This window comes from Hypanus sabinus, chromosome 8, assembly GCF_030144855.1.
Source record: "Hypanus sabinus isolate sHypSab1 chromosome 8, sHypSab1.hap1, whole genome shotgun sequence".
Lineage (NCBI taxonomy): Eukaryota > Metazoa > Chordata > Chondrichthyes > Myliobatiformes > Dasyatidae > Hypanus > Hypanus sabinus.
Genome location: NC_082713.1, coordinates 120,919,613 through 120,946,906, shown reverse-complemented (window position 1 = coordinate 120,946,906; position 27,294 = coordinate 120,919,613). Strand labels below are relative to the sequence as shown.

Here is a 27,294-nt window from a genome sequence, read left to right as displayed (position 1 = left end):
TGAACCTGTTATTGACCGCGCTCATAGAGTTGCGAGGCTTTCGTCTGTGCCTGATAAACCACGAGCGGTGATTGTTCGCCTTCATTATCCTCGTGAGAAAGAGCTTCTAATTCGATTAGCTCGTAAAAAAGGTATGATCTCCTACAGAAATTACTCATTTCGAATAGTTGAGGACTATTCGTATGAAGTAATGAAAGCCAGGATCGCTTTTAAACCAGTGATGGCAGAGATTCATTCGATTGGATTTAAACAAGCTTTAATGTATCCAGCGAAGCTTAGAATGGTGCTGCCCGACAACAGTCTACACTTTTTTAACACTCCTGAAGAAGCGAAGAAATTTGTTGAAGAATATCGATCCTCTAGTGCAACTTGAACTATGAGTTACATTGAAGATTTTTTTTTGGAGAGAGGATGTCATTTCATTTTAAGTTTTAACCCTGGAAGTTGGGTTATAACTTTTTATTTTGAACTATGGGTCTGGGTCTTTTTTTTTACTACTATTATTATTGCTTATAGATGCTGTTTTAATTTTTATAATATCCTTTTTTATACACGTTTGTATTTTGTAATAATGAATTATTTTTTCAAAATGTCGTTTCTTCTTCCCATAAGTCTTTACTTTTTATAAGCGTTTATTTGCTTGCCTGTATTTAGAAATGGAACAAAGGTTTTGAATTCTTTTTTTTTAGTTTTTTTTTATATATGTTGTAGTGTCTATTAAATCTTTTTTTTAAAAAAATTCTATTTTGATAACTTTTTTACTAAATTTTCTTATTAGATTGCTGAATTTATATTCATATTTTGTAATATGGCTTTCTCAAAATGTCGTTTCTTCTTCCCATAAGTCTTGGCTTGTGAAACGTCATCTTTGTATCTGAATATGGAATTTCTTTTTTAAAGATGTATTACATTTTTAAACTTTAATGTTCATTTTTTTTTATTAATGATTTTTCTGGTTTTACTATTTTAGTTTTTTTTTGATTTGTCTGATATGTGTGTGTATGTGTATGTGTATATATATATATGTAGGTATATATATATATATATATATATATTTTTTTTTTTGCAACTCTATATTTTAATTAGGGTGTTATATAGTTTTTTCTTAAAAAATTTTCTTATGGAGCTGCCATCTTGAAATGGGGGTAATTTTAGTATTAGTTTATGCGCCTGCCGCTTGGCTTTCTTTCAAAGGGTGGGGGGAGGGGGGAGGGATCTTTTTTCATGCTTTTGCTTTTTATTTTTTTGCTTTTAGTTTATGGGCTGACTTTAAATTGTTAATATTGTTGAGGTGTCAGGATCTCCGGTTGCTCCTGAATCAATTTTCCTTCTTCCTAAATTGTGGGTTATGTGTCTTTTTAACCTTTTATGATACACACAATTAATATTGGTATGATGGATAAATCTATTAACTTTATCTCGTGGAATACTAATGGTTTAAATCATCCGATTAAACGTAAAAAAATATTTAAAGTATTCCATAGATTGAACGCTAATATTATTTTTGCACAGGAGACCCATATTAGGAGGGAGGATAATCAACGTTTTTTTAGGTTCTGGAAAGGACAACAATTACACTCAAATTGTACCGCTAAAATTAGGGGTGTGTCTATTTTTATAGACGCCTCAATTTCGTTTACACATTATGAAATTATTTCTGATCCACAGGGTAGATTTTTGTTGATAACTGGTTCACTTTTTAATCGGAAAGTTGTTTTAGTTAATATTTATGCTCCAAACTTTGATTGTCCTGAATTTTTTAAACGTTTATTTACTTCTCTTCCTAATTTGAATGAATATATGTTGATTATGGGTGGAGACTTTAATTGTTGTTTGAATCCTTCGATGGATAGATCTAAACCTATTCGAACTCTTCCGAATAGATCAGCTTTACTTATTAATTCTTTTATGGTTGATTCTGGAATTACTGAAATATGGCGGTTTTTGAACCCTAAAGATAAAGAATTTTCATTTTTTTCACATGTATATCATAGTTATTCTAGAATTGATTACTTTCTTGTTGATCATCGTTTATTAACAGATGTTATTGATTGTAAATACGATTCTATTGCTATTTCGGATCATGCGCCTTTGAAGTTATCTATCAAGATTTCGGACTCTTCTATCAATACTAGATCCTGGAGACTTAATGCTACTTTACTTCAAGATCCAGAATTTATTACCTTCATAAAGCAACAAATTGACTTATTTTTTTCAACAAACTATAATGAAGAGATTGATAAAGGAATACTTTGGGACTCTTTCAAGGCTTTTATTCGTGGACAAATTATTTCATATTCCGCTGGTAAAAGAAAACAAAGATATTCAGATATAGCTTTATTGGTGGATAAAATTAAAGAAATTGATAAGATTTATTCCGTTACTCCTACCAAAGAACTTTATAAGAAGAGAGTTGAGCTTCAAATGGAACATAGTTTATTATTATCTTCTTCAATTGAGAATCAATTAATTAAGACTAGGGCTCAATTTTATATTCATAGTGATCGAACTGGTAAATTGTTAGCTAATCAATTAAAAGCTATTTCGACTAAGCGACAAATTATTAAAATTCGTAAACAAGACGGTAATTTAACTACTGATTATAAAGAAATCAATAACACTTTTCAAGATTTTTATAAATCTTTATATCAATCAGAATTTGACGGTGACCGGTTTACGATGGATAATTTTTTTAATAATTTGAATATTCCTAAACTGATAGATGAAGATTGTAGCTTGCTTGAGGCTCCTATTTCTATGGATGAAATAAGAGAGGCTATCTCATCAATGAATTCAGGGAAAGCTCCTGGTCCTGATGGTTTTATTGTAGAATTTTTAAAAACTTTTTCTTTATTGCTTTCTCCTTGGCTATGTGAAATCTTTAATGATGCGTTTGTTAAGAAGAGACTACCTCAATCGTTTTATGAAGCTACTATCTCTTTAATTCTTAAAAAAGATAAAGATCCTACTTTATGTGCATCTTATCGCCCTATATCATTATTAAATGTAGACTCTAAGATTCTTACAAAAATTTTAGCCATTAGATTAGAAAAGGTATTACCACAGATTATTTCAGAAGATCAAACTGGTTTTATTAGGAATCGATATTCCTTTTTTAATATTAGAAAATTGATTAACATAATTTATACTTCATCACCTACAACCCCAGAATGTGTTATCTCATTAGATGCTGAAAAAGCCTTTGATAGAGTTGAATGGACATATTTATTTAATGCATTGAGAAACTTTAATTTTAGTCCTAATTTTATATCATGGATTAAATTAATATATTATAAACCTGTTGCTTCTGTTCTTACAAATAATTATAGATCCTCTTTTTTTCAATTATCTCGTGGTACGAGACAAGGTTGTCCTTTAAGTCCTTTATTATTTAATATTGCATTAGAACCTTTAGCTATTGCTATTCGTGAGTCTCCTAATATTTTTGGTATTACCCGTAATGAGAAGTTATACAAATTATCGCTTTATGCTGATGATTTGTTGTTATATATTTCTAATCCTAGTAGGTCTATTCCTGCTATTTTATCCTTGTTGGCTCAATTTGGTAGCTTTTCTGGTTATAAGTTAAACTTAGATAAGAGTGAGTTATTCCCTTTAAACGCGCAAACTTTATTGAGTGATAGGATGCCATTTAAAGTTGTTACTGATAACTTTATCTATTTAGGTATAAAAATCACCAAGAAATATAAAGATTTATTTGGACTGAATTTTTTACCTATGCTTCATCAAATTCAGCAACTTACTACTAGATGGTCTCCCTTATTTTTATCATTAGTTGGTCGGATTAATGCTATTAAAATGATGATTTTACCGAAATTTTTATATTTATTCCAAGCTTTACCAATTTTTATTCCTAAATCTTTTTTTGATAATATTGATTCAAAAATTTCCTCATTTGTGTGGCAAAATAAAAATCCTAGGTTAAGCAAAAGGCAATTACAAAAGTCTAAAAAAGATGGTGGTCTAGCTTTACCTAACTTTAGATTTTATTATTGGGCGAATAATATTCGTAACCTAATGTACTGGAAACTAGATTTGGATTCACCTGTGTGCCCACAGTGGGTAAATTTAGAATGTAGTGAGGTTAAGGGATATTCTATATTTTCCGTTCTTGGTTCTTTTCTTCCTATTGATTTAGCCAAATTCAATAAACAGATATCTAACCCTGTTGTTAAACATACACTACGAATTTGGTTTCAATTTCGCAAATTCTTTAATCTGAAAAACTTTGCTCTGGACAGCCCTATTTTATGTAATTTTTTTTTTAAACCTTCATTGACAGATCAAGCTTTTAGTATATGGAAAAGGAAAGGTATAAAATGTTTTCGTGATCTTTTTTTTGAAGGTACTTTGATGTCTTTTGATCAACTATCCAACAAATTTGAATTACCTAAATCTAATTTTTTTAGATACTTACAAATTAGAAATTTCTTACATAAAATTCTTCCATCTTTTCCTAACTCAACTCCATCGGATTTTTCAGATTTGATTTTTACTTTTAATCCTTGTCAGAAGGGATTAGTAGCTTTTATTTATAACATGATTATGAAGATACAGCCAGAAATATCGGATAGAATTAGACAAGAATGGGAAAAAGAACTTCGATGTAATATATCAACAGATAAATGGGAAAAAATTTTACAAATGGTTAATTCCTCCTCTATTTGTGCTAAACATGCTTTAATACAATTTAAAATTGTACATAGAGCTTATATGTCTAAAGATAAGCTTGCCCGATTTTATTCGCATATTAATCCTCAATGTGACAGATGTCACTTAGAAGTGGCTTCATTGACTCACATGTTTTGGACATGTCCCACTTTACATAACTATTGGAAGGACATTTTTGATGTCATTTCCTCAGTATGGAATATCGATTTACAACCCCATTTTATTACTGCAATTTTCGGTATACCAAATGAAGATGGCAATCAGCTTTCCCCTTCAATCAGACGAATGATTGCCTTTGTAACATTAATTGCCAGAAGGTCTATATTACAAAACTGGAAAGAAGTAAATCCTCCTACTACATTTCAGTGGTTCTCCCAAACTATTTCTTATTTGAGTTTGGAAAAAATCAGAAGCACTATCTTTGATTCTTCAATTAAATTTGAAGAAACCTGGGGACCATTTATTCGACACTTTCATATGAATTAATTTGGCCTATTTCAGATCCTTTTCTCTACTTATACTTGTTCAGGTATGGAGTTCCGGAGTTCTTTTCTTGACACCTTTATATATTTATAAAGTGCTATTATTGCCCATGTTAGTTTTAGTTTAGTATTTTTTTTCAATATATATTTTTTCTCATATATAATTTCAATTTTTTTTTTCTTCTTTTTTCGACGATTATTTTTGTTTTTTTTCATACATATTTATATAGACTTGATTGATTTATGTACCTTTTGATGATGGATGTTTTAATAGGATATTATTATCCTATTACTAATGTAATCTCAAGTTTATTGAATCTGTAATCTATTCATTATTATGTGCTGTTTTTTTTTATATATAAAATTTAATAAAAAGATTGAAAAAGAAAGAAAGAAGACTGCCTCTGTATCATTGCTGCTGACCAAAGCCCGAAGACCATTATCAGATCAAGCCAAGAACTAACACAAGGGATCTGACTACTTCATCTCATTCTCATCAATCTAACTGTGATGGGTGCATCTGTGAATGATAGTGTTAGAAGTAGTCAGTCTTACTCTTAAAGGATTCAAATCTTTACAATGAATACAGCTGCTATTGTATTTTGAAACTCTATCATTGTGTGAAATTGGATTCTAACAGCTCAAAACTGGACATCTTGATGGGTTGTGGGCAGCATAGTTCTTTTCTGACACAATGTTACCTCTTGGCCCAGCACATCCTTCATTCTACAATTACCATCAAATCTGGAAACTAATACCCCTTGGGCAAAGACATTTTCTCAGTGCAAATTTCATTTCCCTTTTATGGAGCCTTGGAATGAAATCAACTTTGTCTCCCCAAATGTTAAATTCTAATTTTTCATAAAGCCATCTCTGCATCAATGATGAACACCTGCAGGCTACATGCAAATCAGCAGTGGTTTGCTAACAATACCGGCCCACTCTGGTCTATGTGCCACTTTTGAGAAAGTTAGCAATATGGGTTCACAATATACAGTAGATTCCGGTTAATCGGAACACATTGGGGCTAATACATGTTGGCCTAAATAAGTAATTGGTCCAATTAAGCAGTTTGGTTAATTAACTGAAGCTTCATGAAATATTTAAAAAGGTATAAAAAAAAAAGGAACTGGGTAACAAATTATGTAATTAAATGAAATACAAGACAAATTAGAACACTGCTAATACTACGACAGTACTATAAAACTGTGTATTAGTTCCTCATAGCTTTCAACAAAGGAACTCATCCAGTGTACGCTGGCATTTTCAAAAATTGTAAATGAAAAAAAAATCAGTGCGGACACTTAGTGTAGATAATGGATCGCTTTCATACGATGCTTTCGATTATGCTTCCTCCAAATCCTCATTTTCATTGTAACATTCAAAATGATTGTTGATACCTTCAAATTCTTCATAGTTCCTAACTTCTTGAAATAGTGAAATAATTTCATTTTCACTCCTGTCGTTTCCAGCATCTCCAACCTTGAATGCCTGAAACTGCAGTGAGCAAAACAGTTCCTAACAGTCTTACTGCTTATTTCTCATGAAATATCAGTGACAAAAAAATTACTGCCTTTTGAACTCACATACCTGACGCTATTTATAAACTCTTTGCCCCAAGCATGGCGTCATGCCTAATGGCCACACAAGTGCATGTGACAGATGTTTAGTTAGAAACTTTCAGCAACAGTCTCCTGTCCCAATTAAGTGGCATAGTGTCCCCAATAAACAAAGGGAATCCTGGCTCTTTTCTTGATTAGTTTTTGTTCTTTAAGAGTTATTTCCCAAATATGCAGCTGCCCTGATTAATCAGTAGCCCAAGTAACTGGAATCTACTGTATTTGTGGAGAATCTGCCCAAATAGATATAAAGATTGGGACAGTATTTTTGGATTATACATTTGTTTCAATGAAACAATGAATAAAACCTTTAGACATCACACCAAACAAAAGTTTGAAACTTAGGTTATTCATTAACCCGTCCACCTAACCCAGGTGAGGTTGGATTGCTCAAAATGCTGAGCCGATTTGGTGAGATCAAGAATAGCTGCAGGCTGGGCATCCCAAACATTGTGTGGGGCCGGGGTTGATAGACTGGAAACCCAAGTGCTGGGAATGGAGGCGAGGGGCGGGCTGATGTTCACTAGCTCTCCCACGAATATTCATTCCTTTCTCCACAGCACCTAGGCTGTGAACTGATCTGGCTGCTGTGCGTTTTTGCCCTGCTGGTGTGATGAACTGGGACTGAGGCTAGGGACTACTCCAGCTGTTCTGGAAGCAGATCTGGGGACTCATTCTGGTTTGGAATGCTGTTGGTTTGCTTCTATTGTTTACATGATCTGTGATTTTTTTCCCCTCTCTTTCTCTGCGCAGTGGTTTTTGGCTTTTTTTAAAAATTGGGTTATTTGGGTTTCTTGCTTTGTGGCTGCCAGTAAGCAAACAAATCTCAAGGTGTATAATTTATACATTTTTTGATAATAAATGTGCTTCGATTCTTGGATCTTTAAAAACAAAGAAAACCCAATTCCAGCATTTTTTTGGTTTTATTTTAGATTTGAATCAGAATCAGGTTTGTTATTACCAGCATGTGTCGTGAAATTTGTTAACTGAGCAGCAGCAGTTCAATGCAATACATAATAAAGAAGAAAATAAATAAATAGAATAAAAATAATAATAATGAATAAGTAAATCAATTATAGTATACATAATGAATAGAGTAAAAACCATGCAAAAACAGAAGAAATATATGTTAAAACGTGAGGTAGTGTTCATGGGATCAATGTCCATCTAGGAATTGGATGGCACAGGGGAAAAAGCTGTTCCTGAATTGCTGTATGCCTTCAGGCCTCTGTACCTCCTACTTGATGGTAACAGTGAGAAAAGGGCATGCCCCGGGTGCCGTAGGTCCTAAATAATGGACACTGCCTTTCTGAGACACCGCTCCTTGAAGATGTCCTAGGTATTCTGAGGCTAGTACCCAAAATGGAGCTGACTAAACTTGCAATCCTCTGAAGCTTCTCCTTTCGGTTCTGTGCAGTAGCCTCCCCATACCAGATAGTGTTGCAGCCTGTCAGAATGCTTTCCACGGTACATTTACAGAAGTTTTTGAGTGTTTTTGTTGACAGACCAAATCTCTTCAAACTCCTAATGAAGTATAGATGCTGTCTTGCCTTCTTTGTAGCTGCACTGATATACTGGGACCAGGTTAGGTCTTCAGAGATCTTGACACCAAGGAACTTGAAATTGCTCACTCTCTCCACTTCTGATCCCTCTTGGCAGGATTAATGTGTTCCTTTGTCTTACCCTTCCTGAAGTCCACAATCAGCTCTTTTGTCTTACGGACTTTTGCTGCAACACCACTCCGCTAGTTGGCATAGCTCACTCCTGTACTATGAGCACATTTTCTTTTTTAATTCTCAGTTACTTCAAACGTTTGTTATTTTACGTTCTTAGTTAACATATACGCCTCTACCAAGCTTTCAAAGAACAAGTTGTAATGCTCCTCGCCCACCATGAATCTCATGAAAAATATTATTCCCCAGATACTATAAAGTCTCCCACTTTAAATTTATGTTTCCTACTTACTGAAATCTTTGTTAAGGAAAATGTGTCTTTTCTGCTCATTGCAGTAAGGTGACTCAATTTTAGATAGATGAATTAAATTTCTCTTCAGCCTTCTAAATGATCATTCTTCATAAATAAATTTTTCAACCTTGGCAACCTTTTTTGTCCTTTTCTGTGAATTCTCTGAAGTGCTATCATGTTCTCTCCCATGTAGTGACCAGAACTGCATCCAGGAGACTACTTGTGCCCACTGAACTTAATATAACTATGGTATCATGTCCTCCATGAAATTAGTCAGTGCCTTGGCAAAATAAAAAGCAAGCAATACGAGTAGTATTAAGATGTCCCTGGATATGCACTCCTGTTTCTCTACTCTTGTGCACTTCTCAACATCCTATTGTGAATTTCTTGTCTGTCGTCCTTGCACATATCATGCCAGCCTAATTGGTCAATTATTCTGTTAATATTGATAAAATTTGTAAACTTCTTAATGATGACAGTGATACTGAAATTCAAGCCTTTGATGTATACTGCAAATGGCAAGGGATTCATCAAATTAATTAATTTTTGTCATGAGGTAGAAGAGCTTCCAGTACTGACCTTTTTCATTAGCTTTGTTCAGTACTGGAATGTCACACTTAAAATTAGAACAACTGAAAGTACGCTAAATGTGCGTTTGCAATGATTTATACTGAGTATAGTACTCAGGATAACAATAAACACCAGAGATTCTGCAGATGCTGTAAATCCAAAGCAACACACACAAAATGCTGGAGGAACTTAGTGGGTCAGGCAGCGTCTATGAAGGAGAATAAACAGTCTGTCTTTCGAGCCAGCATTTTCTGTGTGTTTTTCAGAACAGTAACTTTGTATCTAAAGGTATGAACATCAGATTCCACTTAAATAGTAGAAACTAATTTCTAAAAGTCAGATTGCTCTCTTCCATTGGTAGAGCTTTAAGTATTAGTTAATTTCAGTTCAAAATGCCAGGGAATACATTTTCTGAATGTCAACGCCAAGCTTACAAACTGAAATTTTCAGAATTTTGATATTTGCAAATTTCTTTTGTTTTTAATTGAAAACTAAAAATTATTGCATAAGAATTTCAACAAAAACAGCTTCACTTACTTTACAACTGTGCCATACTTGGAAAAAATCTGAAAGGAAAGGAGTCATGAATTAAAATTGGATACACAGAACATTTGCTGAAGATGGCGCTGGAGAGTAGTGACTCATTGCAAGCTGCTCCCTGCAGATCCACTCATAACTTCTATTATAATCATTCTGCTTTATAAGATCTGAATTTGCTGTCTCTGAGAACTGTCATTTTATCTTATTCTATCTCAGTGTACCCTGTAATAATTTGGTCTGCAAAAACAGTAGACAAGATAAGCTTTTCACGGTATCCTGGGACATGAGACAATAATAAATCAATACTAAACAAAAGTTGTGTACAGTTGTGCAGGTCTAATAATGATGCTAATGAAGAATTAAAACATTTTTTCTTGATGGTCAGTTTTCATCTGATTGGAACAAATAAAGCATACAATTGTAATTTTTGGCACCCTGGCAACTATAAACACACAATTCGCAGGGAAACTGGGGAGCAATAATAAATGCCAATCCAGTTGATGGACAAGAACACCCAGGAAATTCTGAATAAATGTAAAGTTCACTGTGTAGCAACACCCCTTTAAGAGTCTCATCTGGTCATAACTTAATAAATTAAACAAAGGCTCTAAACCCCTGTGTGTAATAATCTTATGTCAAGTCACATCAATACAAAACAATTTTGATCAATGAAAACCACTTAAATAACACAATTGTACAAGGACTGCTCTCTGTCAGCTTCACTGATTCAGAATTGTCCAGTGATTATTACCAGAGAGCAATGAATGGACTTCAGGCTAGAGTAACTTCAAATTCGGTCCTTTTTTTCTCCCATGACTGAATAATCTACTGACATGTGAACAAATTTGTTTATGTCTAATGTCTTTCATGACCTCAGGATAATACAAAGTAAAATACAATGAGGTTCTACAGTAATGTTGACTCTTCTGTAATGTAGGAAATGCAGCAATGTGCACAGACCAAACTCCTCTTACCAGTAATGTAAGACAGAACAGGAAATCTTTTTTACTAATCCTGATTGAGACACAAGTATTGGTTCAAATTCTCCTAATTTTTCTGGTAGACATGTTAGGTGTTCTTAATGGGAAATTATCGAGACATCTTAATTGAAAGACCGCAATTTGAATAATGAAGAGCTTTTTCAGTATCACATTTGGAAACATTCTCGAGTTTGTATTCATATTTCAGAGTGGGAAAAAAATCCATAAGGCGCTTTCAGATTCTTAGTGGATATCCCATTTGACAACTACACTCCATTATAAATAAACATTTAGAAATGACAGATAACTGGCAACTGTTATCGCTTTGTGTCGCAGTTCTTACTCCTCATTATTTCTCCAACTCTGCTGCACTGCTGACTAGACAGCAACAATAAAAGCTGAACCAAAGCAAACAGACACATAGAAGCATGAACCAAACAAATCTACTGCCAGTAGGACTCTATGAAGGGCATGCCAAATCAAAACATGAATATTCAATCTTGAGTGATGTATTCTGGGATGTTAGATATGGGATGAATTTTAATTGACTTTATTTCTTACATCCTTCACATACATGAGGAGTAAAAATCTTAAGTTACGTCTCCGTCTAAATGTGCAATGTACAATCACAGCAACTTATAATAAATAGAACAGTCAATGTAATATAGCAACACACTCAAATCAGCGTGACTTAATCAGTCTGATAGCCTGGTGGAAGCAGCTATCCTGGAGCCTGTTTGTCCTGGCTTTTATGCTGTGGTATCGATTCCTGCATGGTAGCAGTTGGAATAGATTGTGGTTGGGGTGACTTGGGTCCCCAATGATCCTTCAGGCCCCTTTTAAGACACCTATCTTTGTAAATGTCCTGAATCATGAGAAGTTCACAACTACAGATGCGCTGGGCTGTCCGCACCACTCTCTGCAGAATCCTGTGATTAAGGGAAGTACAGTTCCTATACCAGGCAGTGATGTAGCCAATTAGGATGCTCTCAATTGTGCCCTTGTAGAAAGATCTTAGGATTACCGGAAGGTGGTAAGAGTGGGCTCCTTCACCTCCACCCCTCAGGGCAGTGTACCAAGTCCCCTCTTGATGTAGACTTCAAGTGGTAAAAAAAACAAAGCATGGGGAATAATTGATTCAAAGTGCATTGACAGAGTCATATTTTATAAATTCCTATATGTACATTACAATGTAAACTCAATAAATAGCAGCTAAATGGACTCGGACTTGGTTGAAAAAAACAATATGAAATAAGAGCAGAACTAAACCAATGTTTAGTAAACCAATGACAGGCTATGACAAATGGGAAGGTGCAGTGATCAGTGTTTAAGTTTTTGCTAAAGTCCTTCCCAGGTTCCATTCTTGATAACTGCTCATAACCCATACAGTTCACAAATCAGAAATATGGCCACCTAGAAATGTATATAAATAAAAGCATGGGCCAAACAAAGGCAGTGTATAATTAAACCAGGGCATTTACTCAGCTATTCAGTCGTTACTGCAAACTGACTTCTCAAACAGCAGAAGATGCCTGCAGTTCTGCAGCAACTGGTAAAATAATAGTGCTGGAGGCAAAGGGCCTTGGTGAACTGTGATCTGGAGTTACAAGTGCAGTTTTGGTCTCCTTATCTAAGGAAAGATGTTCTTACCATTGAAGAAGTGCAAAAAGTATTAACTAGGCTGATTCTATGATAAATGCATGAAAAGAGATTGGGATTTGTTGGGTCAACAGTCTCTACGGTATAAAAGGATGAAAGGGGATCTTGCAGAAACTCATGAAATTCTAAATGTGGTACAAGAAGGATAGTCTGATGACTGAAGTCTAAAATCTGGGATGACAGTCTCTGGATAAGTAAGTGTCATTTTCAAACTCTGAAATGATTATAAAGTTCAGAGAGTTTATTTCACCCGGAGTATGGTTAACCTATGGAGTTTTCTATCATAGAAGGCAATGGAGACCAAGTCACTAAATATACAGAGCCTTGAAAAAGTATTCACAACTATCTTTACATTCTGTCTCATTTTCTAAATTTAAAATGTATTGAAGGATTTTTGAGCTAATCTACAAAACACTGTGCATCATGTCAAATCAACAAAAAATTCCAAAACCTGTCAACAATATACTAAAAATTAAAAACCAAAATTGAGGCTGAAAATGTATTGATTCCCTTTCTAATTACATTAACTGTAATAATTTTTTGTAGAAAATTGGCAGATCAGCTGTTCTCAATGAATTCATAGAAATACCTCCTCTAAAGTCTGACAGTACGACAGATTTTCACCAGACAAATGAAGACAAAAGAGCATTCAAGGCAAGTCATGTAAATGATAATAGAGAAGCACAAATCTAGGAAGGGTGCAAGGCCATCTCAAAGGCACTGAGCATACCATAGAGCTCAGTGCAGTCCACTGTAAAAAGTGGAAAAAATATGAAACCACAACCACACTGCCTAAGTCAAGTCGCCTCTCTAAATGTAGTTGCTGGAGAAGAATGGCTACTGTGACACCAACAGTCACTCTGAGTGACTGCAACTGGAGATGAAGAACATGGCTCCACAACATCTAAGACCTTGCACAAAAAAAGGGAGCTGTATGGAAGTATGGTAAAGAAGTGGCTAAAGAAAAAAATTATACCCTTGCCCAAAAATACTTCGCAAAGTGCAATTTAGAAGATAAGGTAAAGATGTGGAAGAGGGCTTGTGGTTGGATGAGACTGAAGTGGAACATTTTGGCCTCACCACTAAGCAGTATATGGAGTGCAAATCTAAAACTCTACATCAGCCAGGTAACACCATCCCTACTGTAAAGTATGGTGGAGGTAGCATCATGCCATGGGGATGCTTTTCAGCAGCAGGCACTGGAAATCTGGTCGGGATTGATGGGAAAATTAATGCTGCTAAATACACAGAGATCCTAGCCTTTGCTGGAAAGCCTACACTGCGAAGGAAGTGTGTCTTTCAGCAGGACAATGAATCAAACCACACTGCCAGAGCAACCATGGAATGGCTTCAAATTAAGTAAATTGATGTCTTTGAGCGACCCAGACAGAATGCTGATCTTAACCCAATTGAATATCTCTGGCAAGACTTCAAGATTGCACTCCCCAACTAACCTGGCACAGCTTGTGCAATTTTGCAAGGAGGAATAGGCAAATCTTGCTCCATCACTTTGTGCAAATCGATTAAGAGAACTTTCCAGAAAGACTACTGGCTGTAATAGCTGTGAGATTATTTAACCTAGTACTGATCAAAGGGGGATGAATACGTTTGAACTGTTGACATTTCAGGTTTTGAATTTTTAGTTTTTCACACTTTACAATTTTCCACTTTTTGGGCTCTGCTGTGGAAAAATAGGAGCATGCGATTCACAAATAAAAATTCTCAGTTAAATTAATCAAAATCCCTGGTTGTAGTCATCATTTTTGAGAACAAAGGAATGGGGGATAAATATTTTTTTCAAGGCACTGCATTCAAATTGGAGAGAATTGTTAATGTTAAAGAGACCAAAACAAATGGGAGGAAGGTGGAACAGGCTACTGAAGTCAATGATTACCATGATATTGGTGCAGAAGGTCTGAAGGGCCAATGATTTACCCCTCTTAATTTTCTTTTACATTTCAACTTCTGACTCTGGTAGCACTTGAGGAACTCCACTGAGAAAAGTTTGAATTATAGCTTCATATGCTAACTTCCATGAGAAATGTTAAAATGATGATCAATAAAATGTCAATAAAGCTATATCTGGCTAGGAAGCCATTGCAATAGTGGTATAATCACTGGTCCAGCTACTTTCGTCATTTTAAGCAGGTTGTTTATGAAAATAATCATTCTGTTTGTCAAAAAAAAATGCTTAAGTGCTGATGACTTCCATTTCTACCACTGTGCATGCAATCTAACTGAAGTGATGCAAACTTAGCCTCAGATTCAGGATAGCATGTTCAAGCACTTGCTGTCGTGTTTTTTTTTTAAACAGACATTTGATACAGAAAATTCATTATCACAATAATAAGATTCCCAACCCTTAATCTTAATTTTGTCTTAAGTACAGATATTTCTTGACAAAAGTCCTGAAATCTGTTGTTTTGTGGGAACAGAACAGTACTATATATACAAACATTTGTATGTGAAAGTCAGTAATCAAATAATCTGACTGACTGGGGTACAATGAAAACTGTAATATGGCAATTTATATAGAGTGCTACTAATTAGCAAATCATCATAGAACAAAATAGATTTTTAATACAAAAGTGCAAATGCTGGAAAACTGAAATGCAGAACCACTTCTCTCTCCACAAATGCCACTTAAGCCATGTTTTTCCAGTATTTTGTTTTTACTATCTGCAGATAGTTCACCAAAGCACAGTTGCAGTAGAGTGTCTTCACAGTGCTTTAAATCAAAACGACAATATAGGTTTTAAAAAAGTTATCTCAACCATTTGATGATTATGCTCACTGAAATATACAAATTTCTTAAGCCTGTTTTTTAAAAAAAATGGTCCCTGACCACATATCATCTGATATGGTTCCAAGTCAGAATTCTAACCAACATGTAAATTGTGCTGATGCACTTTGGTGAAAGCTTGTTTATGTTCAGAGCATAAGTCAGAAATATGAGTAAGAGAAGTAGCTATATTACCCAAAATATTAACCATAATCCAATTCTAGATATTCTCCATTAGCATTTCTTCCACTGAACAATACTCTCTTCATCACTAGTGCATGATTGTACAAAATATTACAGGATTTAAGTCGTGTAATTCTTTTGGTATTTAAGAAAATATTCTTGAGATAAAGATTTCAGTATACAACAACATATTTCCCAATATGTCCATTCAGCAATAATAACAAGTTTTACCTTGTGCAAATCACTGTTTGTCAGTGAAAACGGCAAATTTGATACATATACTGTGCTTTTGCTTGGTGCCAGGCCCCCACTCATTTTCTTTTCATTTGAAATTCTTTCTTGACTTGCAACTATAAGAGATAGAAAGATCACAACAGAAGATATAAATTTGATTATGTTTGATCTAATGGCAGTAGCTACACAATACAAATGTTCAAGTGTATGCATCTATAAATACAAAGCTTAATATAATTATAAGTTAACAAAGTTAAAAAATCTTAATTTTTAATTAATAGTACTGAAAACAGTGAACTGTTTGCAGACATGCAAAACTTCACAATAATGAGGCAAAGTTTATGACCGGTGCTCATACAAAAATCATGTTTGTTTATTAAATGTAGAATTAAAACATTTTCAAATAGAACTAAATTTGTATCACAAAATTATATTAGCTAGATTTTATGGATAGAACTATCATTCTTATTTCTTCATTCTTTCATCTGAATTAAAAATTATCAAAGGTCACAAACAATTTGAGCTACAGCGTTAGTAAGGATAAAACTTCCGCACAAAGATTTTACATGTTCTTAATATTTCACTGCAGCACAATGAAGTAAACTGTCAATACTTCGGGCTACCTTCAAAATCTTACTTTCATTTATAAGGTTAAGAATAACCAGAATATTAGCTTTCCAAATTGTGTTTGTTAGGCTTAAAATAGTAAAAAAAAAGTGAGTGATTGAGCAGAATAGAGCGAATTACTCTGAGATCTGATAGAGACTGAACAGGCCTTTTTCTATCATTCATAAAACTATCAAAGTAGGTGCACCATATTACATTTCTGCTTTCCAAACCAAACATAAAATTAACAAGATGATCACTGTCAATAAAAGCAACATTTATTCAAGAGCTTGAGTGGCAGTTCTCAACCATACACTTTCAGGAAACAATCTAAAATTCAGTCAAGATACTCTCTACTCTTCTGCCTTAAACTCTTCAATGGACTGTCTTACGCAGAGGTTAGAAAGACTGGGCTTGTACACACTGGAATTAAGGAGATTGAGAGGGGATCTGATTGAAACATATAGGATTATTAAGGGATTGGACAAGATAAAGGCAAGAAATATGTTCCAGTTGCTGGGAGAGTCCAGTACCAGAGGGCATGGTTTGAGAATAAGGGGTAGGTCATTTAAGACAGAGTTAAGGAAAAACTTCTTCTCCCAGAGAGTTGTGGGGGTCTGGAATGCACTGCCTTGGAAGGTAGTGGAGGCCAATTCTCTGGATGCTTTCAAGAAGGAGCAAGATAGGTATCTTATGGATAGGGGAATCAAGGGATATGGGGACAAGGCAGGAACTGGAGTAGTTGATCAGCCATGATCTCAAAATGGCGGTGCAGGCTCGAAGGGCCAAATGGTATACTTCTGCATTGTCTATTAATACATGAAAATTAAAGTATCCTATTAAATCAAAGACATTTTTTATTAAAAGTCTTTCTAATCACTAAATTATTGGAAAACAAGAGAAAATCTGCAGATGCTATAAATCTAAGCTACACACACAAAATGTTGGAGGAACTCAGCAGGCCAGGCTGCAACTATCGAAAAGAGTACAATCGACATTTCAGACTGAGACCCTTCAGCAGGAATTATTGGGATAGCTTAGATTTATTGTCAGTTATCACGTTTCAAATAGATTTTCTTCCACTCGAGCTAAAAACCCTTTCAAGATATTCCTTGATCCAATGTAAGGCACTTCGCATTTCTCTGCACTAAACTTGATTTGTAGGTTCATTTCCAAATATCTACATTTATCCTGTAGTTGAACTTTCTTTCAATAAGATTTTGATACAATTTTGTATATTAGGCACATCATGAATCAATCTCACAAAGTACAAGATATAACAGTGAGTACAAAATATAATATAGCAGCATAGACAGAAAATTGGCTACATGTCACGAATCAAATCATCAATGAAAGCTTTACAAAATTCAGTACAGAGGAGCGTGTCTGCCAGAGTTTAGTACATGGCTTACTACTATTAATATACATTATTGAATCAAGTTCAAGTTTATTGTCATTCAACCATAGACAAGCACACAGCAAAACAAAACAACATTCCTCTGGGATCAAGATGCAAAACGCAGCACATAAATTACATACAGCACAATAATATTAACAGATAATAAAAAGGATCAATTCTAACAATGGTTTCAAATTTTCAGATAATACAAAATTTGAAACCAAATGAACTACAAGGAAGATAGGAATACTCATACAACATAAGAGCAGGCCATTCAGCCCAGCACATCCATGCCATCCCGTGCTTTGACCACGAGGGCAGTGCAGTAGATATGGTTTGCATTAACTTCAGCAAGGCCTATGACAAGGTCTTCCTTGGGAAATTGGTTCAAAATGTTAGGGGCCATGGGATCCAGGGCAATTAGACGATTCTAATGCTCACCTAGACACTTCTTAAACACTGTCAATGCCTCTACCTTTAGAAATCTCTCCAGCAGTGTATTCTAATACACACCATTCCCTAGCGGAAAAAGTCCCCTTCAGTTCCCTGTAAATCAGTTTACCCTCACCGGCATTGTCACATCATTAAGAAGGCATACGGTGCATTGGCCTTCATCAATCATGGGATTGAGTTTAAGAGCCGAGAGGTAATGTTGCAGCTATATCGGACCCTGGTCAGACCCCACTTGGAGTACTGTGCTCAATTCTGGTCGCCTCACTACAGGAAGGATGCAGAAACCATAGAAAGGGTGAAGAGGAGATTTACGAGGATGTTGCCTGGATTGGGGAGCATGCCTGATGAGAACGGGTTGAGTGAACTCAGGTTTTTCTCCTTGGAGCAATGAAAGGCGACCTAATAGAGCTGTACAAGATAATGAGAGGCATTAATCGTGTGGATAGTCAGAGGCTTTTCCCCAGGGCTGAAATGGCTAATGTGAGAGGGCATAGTTTTAAGGTGCTTGGAAGTAGGTACAGAGGAGATGTCAGGGGCAAGTTTTTTTTTAATGCAGAGAGCGGCGAGTATGTTGAATGGGCTGCTGGCGGCGGCGAAAATGATAGGGTCTTTTAAGAGTCTCCTGGATGGCTATGTGGAGGTTAGAAAAATAGAGGGCAATGGCTAAAGCCTAGGTAGTTCTAAGGTAGGGACATGTTCGGCACAGCTTTGTGGGCTGAAGGGTCTGTATTGTGCTGTAGGTTTTCTATGTTTCTATCTTTCCTATAATGGAGTATGTACCAGAATTGTACATTTGTTATTATAATCACATAAAGCAAAATTTCCCTGTTGTTGTACTTAGTGCCTTGACAGCTTCTTATATACCTTTTTAACCAAGCTATCTACCTATTTGGGTGGCAGGTGGAGATATATCTCTACCAAAGGAGGTGTAAGGTGCTCCTTCCCTTCGCTCGCCTGCAGGTCACCCTTGGGAAAGGTGTAGCACCTGCCTAGCCCCCTCAATCAGAGTCACATGAAGTCATGTGACAGATGGTCATAAGAGCAGTTGGCACATTTTTCAAGTCCTGGCTATGTGACCACTGATGCCAGATAATCTGTGAGGGATATTGAAAATGGCTGGGGTCACCCATCTTGTAAAGACCCTGCCAAGAAAATGGCAATAGCAAACCACTCTACAGAAAGAATTGCTAAGAACAGTCCTGGTCAGGGCAATGATGGCCCACATCATATGATACGGCACATAATGATAACAATCTAGCTATGCTGCACCTTCAAGGATCTTTGGACTTGTACATCGAGATCTCTCTGTTCCTCAATACTCCTTTGGACTATAACATGCATGATGCAAGTCCTAAAATGCATCACCTCACATTTCCTAGATTAAACTCCAATTGCTATTTCTCAGCCCATTTTAACTAACTATTGATATCACCTTGCAACCCAAACCCACCCTTCCCACTCTAATTCTACCAAAATCCGTCAAAACTGCAAAGCTGTAAAGTTACTGATCATGCCTTCAACATTCACATCAATTACAAACAAGGACCCCAGTGCCAATATGTGAAACACTGTTAATTAGAGGCATTCAGTCACAAAAACAGCACTCTATTATCACACTCTGCTTCCAATTGCCAAACCTTTATGGATCCAGTTTACCAACTTGCCCTAGATCCCATGGCCCCTAATGTTTCGAACTAGTCTCCCAAACAAGACCTTGTCACAGGCATTAATGAAGTCCGTGTGAACCATATCTACTGCACTACCTTCATCAATACACTGTATTGCCTATTCAGAAAATTCAATCAGGTTGATTAGACAAGACATACCCTTTACTTCCATGCTGGTTGGTCTCTACCTTTCCAAGTGATCTGTAAACCTGTACCTCAGAATATTTTTAACCAGTAATTTCCCTACTACTGATGATAAACTCAAAGAAGTTCTGTTATATAAGGCTTTTCCCTGCTATCCTTCTTGAAAGGAGAACCATGTGATCTGATATTGTGGCCAAATTTTAAAATCTCAATAGAAGGTCTGGTTCTTTTCCCTTTGCATCCTAGTGACAGATCAGTAAGGTCTACAAGCTGGTCAAATGAATGCATGCATAGCAGAACATGTAATGCTGAAAACTATGAACATTTTATTAGGAAGATTTTCCGCAGACAGAATTCTAAATGGGATAAGGAAAGAGCTGCAGTGATAAATATTCAAGTGACAAAAGAGTTTGGGAAAACATAGAGAAGAAAGTATATGGCATCCCAGAGTACTTGAGCAAGAAGTCATAAAATACTGTTTTGACTTCACACATATTATAATTACAAGGAAAGAACTGTGTTCAACTGAAATCATTAGAACTGATGTAGAAGATACTTACTGTACATGCATGATTCTAGACACAAGAAACTTCAGCTGCATGAACAGATTAAAAGTGACAAGGATTTAAATGAGTACTTTGTATCAGTACTATATTTACCAAGAACATGGAGGACAGCAAAATCAATGTGGAACCCACTAAAAAAAACTAGTGCATTTTGAGATAAAGCAAGAGGTGGTATTCAGTCTCTTGGAGCAATAAGGTGGTTAAGTCCCCAAGGCTTGATGTTATTTACGCAGGTTTGAGAGACAACAAATGAAATTGCTGGGGCCTTGACCAAGACCATCTTGTCCTCTCTAGTCACAGCGGAGGTCCTGATGTACTGTCAAATAGTTAATATAGTTCCTTTGTTCTGAAAGGAAAATAGGCATAATCCTACAAATTATACACCAGTGAGTCTCATGTCAGTGGTAGGAAAGCTGTTGAAGCTGAGCCTTAGCAACAGGATTTATGAGCATTTCAAAATACATGACCTTAGTGTGGGGCAGGTCATACCTTAATACTTTTGAGCTCTTCGGGGTGACAAAGGTGATCAATAAATGTAGCAGCAATGGATGTTGTAAATTGATATATTGGTTTATTGTTGCCACATTTACCAAGACTTGTCCTGCATAACGTTCATGCAGAACAATTCATGACAACAGTACATTGAGAGAGTAAAAGATTAAACAATGTCAGCACAGAATAAAGTGTTAAATTTGTAGAAAAGGGCAATGCAGGTACACAGTAAGGTGAAGGTCACAGCAATGTAGACCACGGCATCAAAATTCCATTTATCATACTAAGGAACCATTGAATCAGAGTAGAAGTTGCCCAAGTGCCTGGTGACACGTGCTTTCAGGCTGTTTTAAAACCTTCTGCCCAATGGGAAGGCAAAGAGAATGTTTGGGGTGGATCAGGTCTTTGACAATGCAATCCCTTTTAAGGCTATGCTTCTCCAAATGCTCAAGTTATGTCTTTAAGAATCCTTTCTAACAGCTTGCCCACAACTGATGTAAGACTCACTGGTCTAGAATTCCCAAGGTTATCCCTGTTATCTTTCTTGAACAACAGAATAACATTTCCCATTATCTACCTGGAAAAGCAGGTTTATGGATCTTGGGTAGGAGATAGAAATGGGAGGTGTGGGGTGCGGGAACTATGAGGTTGGTGGTGGTGGATGGGAGATCCCCAGCCCATAAGGTTGGTGATGGTGTGGGAGACACTGGCCTGGTGTTCCTTAATATGGTCCTCTTCACAGGGTAAGAGGTGTCTGAGAGTTGACACTGGGCCTCAGCAAGGTAGCGACAACTACAAACTCACCTCCCGTATCTACCTCCCAGCCAAGATCCACAAACTGCTTGTCCAGGTAGACCTATTGTTTCAGCTTGTTCCTGTCCTACTGTACTCATATCTGCATACCTCTACTCTGTTTTATCCCCTCTTTGTTCAGTCCCTTCATACCTACTCTGTGACATTTCACACACTCTGAATCTTTTCAATGATTTCAGGTTCCCTGGCCCCCATCATCTTATTTTTACTATGGATGTCCAGTCCCTATACACTTCCATCCCCCACCAGGAAGGCCTCAAGGCTCTTGTTTCTTTTCCCCGAACACCAGACTTAAACCAGCTCTCCTCCACCACCGCTCTCCTCCATCTGGCAGAACTTGTCCTCACTCTCAATGATACCTGCTTTAGTTTCTCCCACTTCCTTCAAACAAAAAGTGTTGTCATGGGCACTGCATGGGTCCAAGCTATGCCTGCCTGTTTGTCGGCTATGTGGAGCAGTCTATGTTCCAAGCCTACACTGGTGACCGTCCCACATTTTTCCTAAGCTACATCAACAACTGCATTGGTGCTGTTTTCTGCAGCCATGCTGAACTCATTGATTTTATACACTTTGCCTCCAACTTCCACCCTGCCCTCAAATTTACCTGTGTAAACATGAGGAAATCTGCAGATGCTGGAAATTTGAACAACACACATAAAATGCTGGTGGAACGCAGCAGGCCAGGTGGCATCTATAGGAAGAAGTACAGTCGACATTTCGGGCCGAGACCCTTCGCTCTCCTGACGAAGGGTCTCGGCCCGAAACATCAACTGTACTTCTTCCTATAGATGCTGCCTGGCCTGCTGCATTCCACCAGCATTTTGTGTGTGTTGTTCAAATTTACCTGGCCAATTTTTGACATCTTCCTCTAGTTTCTAGATCTCACCATCTCTATCTCCAGAAACAGCTTATCCACTGATGCCTATTGTAAACACACACAGACTCTCCTAGATTATACCTCTTCCCACCCTGTTATTTGTAAAATCGCTATCCCCTTCTCTCAATTTCTCCATCTCCACTGCATATGCTCTCAGGATGAGGCTTTTCATTCTAGAACAAAGGAGATGTCATCCTTTTTCAATGAAAGGGGCATCCCTTCCTCCACCATCAATGCTGCCCTCAACTGCATCTCTTCCAATTCATGCACATCCGCTCTTACCCCATGCTCCTGCCACCTTACCAGGGATAGGGTTCCACCTGTCCACACCTACCACCCCACTAGCCTCCATATCTAGCACATAATTCTCCAAAATTTCAGCCATCTCCAATGGAATCCCAGCAACAAGCACATCTTTCACTCCCCCCCCCACCCCCCGCTCACTTTCTGCAGGGATTGCTCCTTATGTAGCTACCTTGTTCATTCGTCCTTCCCCACCGATCTCCCTCCTGGCATTTATCCTTGCAAGCAGAACAAGTGTACACCTGTCCCTGCACCTCCTCCGTCACCACCATTCAGGGCTCCAAACAGTCCTTCTGGCAGGTCCAGGAAAATGGCATTGGTCACCGACCTTTTTTGGTGGTAGGTGAACTGCAGTGGTTTGAAGTTGTCTGAGAGACTGAGGTTAATATAAGCCACAACAAGTTTCTAGGAGCACTTCATGATGATAGTAGTCATTAAGGCACATTACCTTGTTTTTCTTAGGTAATGGGATGATTGTGGTCTTCTCAAAGATGGTGGAAATTTCAGATTGAAGCAGGGAGAGGTTAAAAATATCTGTAAATAACCCCACCAGCTGATCTGTGTGGGACTAAAGGATGTGGCCAGGAACCTTAACTCAGCTAAAGATAGGATGTCTATGTGGATTTTAGTGGGCATTCAACAAGGTCTCTTACAGAGACTCATCCACAAGGATAAGATGCAGAGGATCCATGGTGACTCGCCAGTTTTGATTCAGAACTGACTTGACGAGAAATCTGAAGATTGTGGACAATGGGTTTTATTGTGGATGGAGGTCCTTGACTAGTGGTGTACTGGAAGTATCTGTACTAGGTCCTACTGATAAATATAAATGGCTTGGATGAAAACATAGGTAAGTTACTAAATTTGCAAATGACACAAAGGTTGTCAAAGTATATGGTAGGATATATGATAGAGCAATTACACACAGGGGTGAAGAAGTGACACAGAGTTTAATCAGGACTGGTGTAAAGTGCTGCATTTTTGGAGCTCAACTGGAAGAACATAGCAATGTCAATCTATAGAGGAATCTTGAAATCCAAGTCCATAACTCCTTGAAAACAGCAGTGCAATTTAATAACACACACAAAATGCTGGTGGAACATAACAGGCCAGGCAGCATGTACAAGGAGAAGCACTGTCGACAGTGCTTCTCCTTATAGATGCTGCCTGGCCTGCTGTGTTCCACCAGCATTTTGTGTGTGTTGTGCGATTTAATAGCGTGGTAAAGAAGGCCTATGGCATGCTTGCCTTTATTAGTTGATGCACTGAGTTCAAAAGTAGGAAATTACATCTTTATAACACTCTGATTAACTTGATTTACATTTGATGCCCAATAAGAATAGTGCTGTCTTTCAACATTACTTTTTGAAATCCCCCTCAGAACTTAAAGTTTTTTTGAGCACTCAATCATCTGCTATCCTGTTTTATGCTGAATTCATACTCTTCATTCCTTGCTCAACAAATTGGAAGCAACATTTCAAAAGAACCTTTCAAACTTGATTGGATTCAACACCAAAACCAAAGCTGAATCTCACTTCTATTTGGCAAGAAAAGGTTCATACTTGCCATCTAACCCCTGTAATTCAAATGTATTCATCACTTAGCTGTGAGATTCCCTGCCATTGCTTAAATTAGGCTATTGTACTTACACACAAAAAATAGAACTGGGTCAGTTAAATTGCATACAAGCAATTCATGTTCCATTTGTGAGGAACTTGCAAAATGAAAGCTACCAGCTTCATAGAAAAATCTAAATGAACTATTCAAGCACACCCATCAATCAACATCATAGAAATCTCATCAATTGCACACAATTATCCACCATATTTGAAAAACAAAATAGAGTAAAAACATCAGGTCTGGCAGCATCTGTGAAAATAGAAGCAAAGTTGATTTCAAAGTGAAGACATCAGAACCAGTAAAGTAAGAAAATGTGTAAATTTTAAGCTGTAGAGGAGATGGAACAGGAACATTGTGCAAGGGCAGGGAATGGATAAAATGAAGGGAATACTTTTTTAAGTAGGGATTGGGTTACTCAAGAGAATCCTTTCTTTGCAGTGCACTGCACTGATTAATAATAGTACATGACAGCAGCAAACAAAATGACATGTAAAGCTGAGAAATGCAAGTTGGAGGTGTTGCTGAAACCCAAAACCAAAAAGAGAATGCTGGAGAGGCAGCATCTGGGTTAATAATACAGATGGATAACTTTATAGCGAACTGGCCAGTTCCGATACAAACAAATGTTATCTGAAAACGTCAAGTTCAAAACTGAGTAACGATAACTACAATGTAATTACAAAGATAAATTTTAAATTGGGTTCCATAGTCCTGAAGTTGGAATGCCCACAACAGAGAGACCGCCTCTGCATGTTTATGTTGGATAAGCTGGTGTAAGTGTGACAGGAGGCCTTGAAACAGAGCTGATAACTCATATGTGAACCAACTGCCTGGATCGAGTCTGTCTCATTTCCCTTGTTGTATATGATGGAAGATGCCATGTCTATCTCTTTTGTCGCACAACTCACACAGGCCAGAGATTTAGCTGTGATGACAAACTCAAAGGACAATAACTATCACAAACACACCTCCTATTGGATGCAATGTACGTTTGCATATCCAGACTTAAACATCTAAAGTTCAGAGTATTATGTTTAGTTCTAGTTTTCCCATTCCAGGAAGGACATGGAAGCTTTGGAGAGGGGATCGAGAAGGTTTACCAAGATGCTGCCTGGATTAGAATGTTAGCAAGGGAATATAGTGTTGGGAAGTGTATGGTCATGCACTTTGTTAGAAGAAATCAAAGGGTGACTGTTTTCTAAATGGAGAGAAAATACATAAAAACAGAGGTGCAAAGGAACTTGAGTCCTTGTGCAAAATTCCCTAAAGGTTAATTTGCAGGTTGAGTCTATGGTAAGGAAGGCAAATGCAATGCTAGCATTCATTTCAAGAGGACTAGAATATAAAAACAAGGATGTAATGTTGAGTACTGGTGAGGCCTCACAGTTCTGTGCCCCTCATCTTAAAAAGGATGTGCTGAAACTACAGAGGGTTCAAAGGTTCACGAAAATGATTCTAGGATTGAATGGCTTGACATATGAAGAGCATTTGATGACTCTGGGCCTGCATTTGCTGGAATTCAGAAGAATGAGGGGTGACCTCATTGAAAACTATTGAATGGTGAAAGGCCTTGATAGAGCGGATGTTTCCTATGGTGGCAGAGACTAAGACCAGAAGACATAACCTCAGAATAGAGTGTCCTTTTAGAATGGAGATGAGGAGGAATTTACTGAGCCTGAGAATGGTGAATCTGTGGAGTTCTTTGCCACAGGCAACTGTGAATGCCAAGTCTTTATGTATATTTAAGGCAGAGGTTGATCGATTCTTGACTGGTCAGATCATGAAGGGATACAGGAAGAAGCCAGGAGATTGGGGCTGAAAGGAAAATTGGATCAGCCATGATGAAATGGCAGAGCAGAATCAATGGGACAAATGGCCTAATTCTGCTCCTATATCTTGTGGTCTTATTAGCTATAAGGAGAGATTGAACAGATTGTATTCTTGAGAGTGTCTGAGGTACAGGAGAGACCTCACGAAGTTTCAAGTGACAACCTCTTTGCCTTGTCAATTACTTAAGTATGCTACCTTCTTTCATGAAACTAAATTGTTAGTCAGACTTACTGACTTGTAGTTGCGCTGGCTTTCCCATTTTAAATAGTGTTTAATGCAGCAGGAATGTTCCAGTCCTCTATGTCTTTAGCCAAACCACTAGTTGGAGCATACACTATTTTGTTCTTGCTTCTTTTAAACCCTGGGGTCATTTCACTTTTGCCTGCAAATGCATTCTCTTTTTAAATAATCACTCGTGTCCTTCCTTTCCAGGTCCACCACTTCCTGCATCTTAATTGCCTATGCCTACATCACCCTCCTCTCAATGAGTTCATCAAAGTATTCATTCAGAACTTCAAACATCTTTCATCCTTATACAGTCTTTATGTTGATCTGTAAAAGAAACTACACCTTCCATTATAATCCTCTTAAGTAAAGAACATCTTTAGCCTTTTCTTGATTTTTACCTACCTTTCTTTTAAAAAAAAGACAGGCTTTTTGGTTTCCCAACTTTAATTCTCTTACAGGTTTTTGGTAATGCTTAATTTTAAGCATCCATCAGAATACTTTGTGGGTTTCCTCAAAAGTTCCAAACATGTGTCAGTTGGTAGTTTAGTTGGCTACCATAAATTGCCCCTAGTTGAAATAAATGGGTGGTA

At 36.9% G+C, this 27,294-nt stretch overlaps 1 protein-coding gene across 1 annotated transcript in view; it reads right to left on the bottom strand.

Annotated features, from left to right (window-relative positions):
• Positions 1 to 27,294, bottom strand: part of zcrb1 (zinc finger CCHC-type and RNA binding motif 1) — a 39,747-nt gene that overhangs the window by 11,053 nt on the left and 1,400 nt on the right. The window contains exons 2-3 of the mRNA XM_059977701.1: positions 15,704 to 15,822; positions 9,866 to 9,894 (exon numbers count right to left, since the gene is read on the bottom strand). Coding sequence (XP_059833684.1) covers positions 9,866 to 9,894; positions 15,704 to 15,787 — 113 coding nt within the window. The 5' untranslated portion in view covers positions 15,788 to 15,822. The remainder of the gene's footprint in view (positions 1 to 9,865; positions 9,895 to 15,703; positions 15,823 to 27,294) is intronic.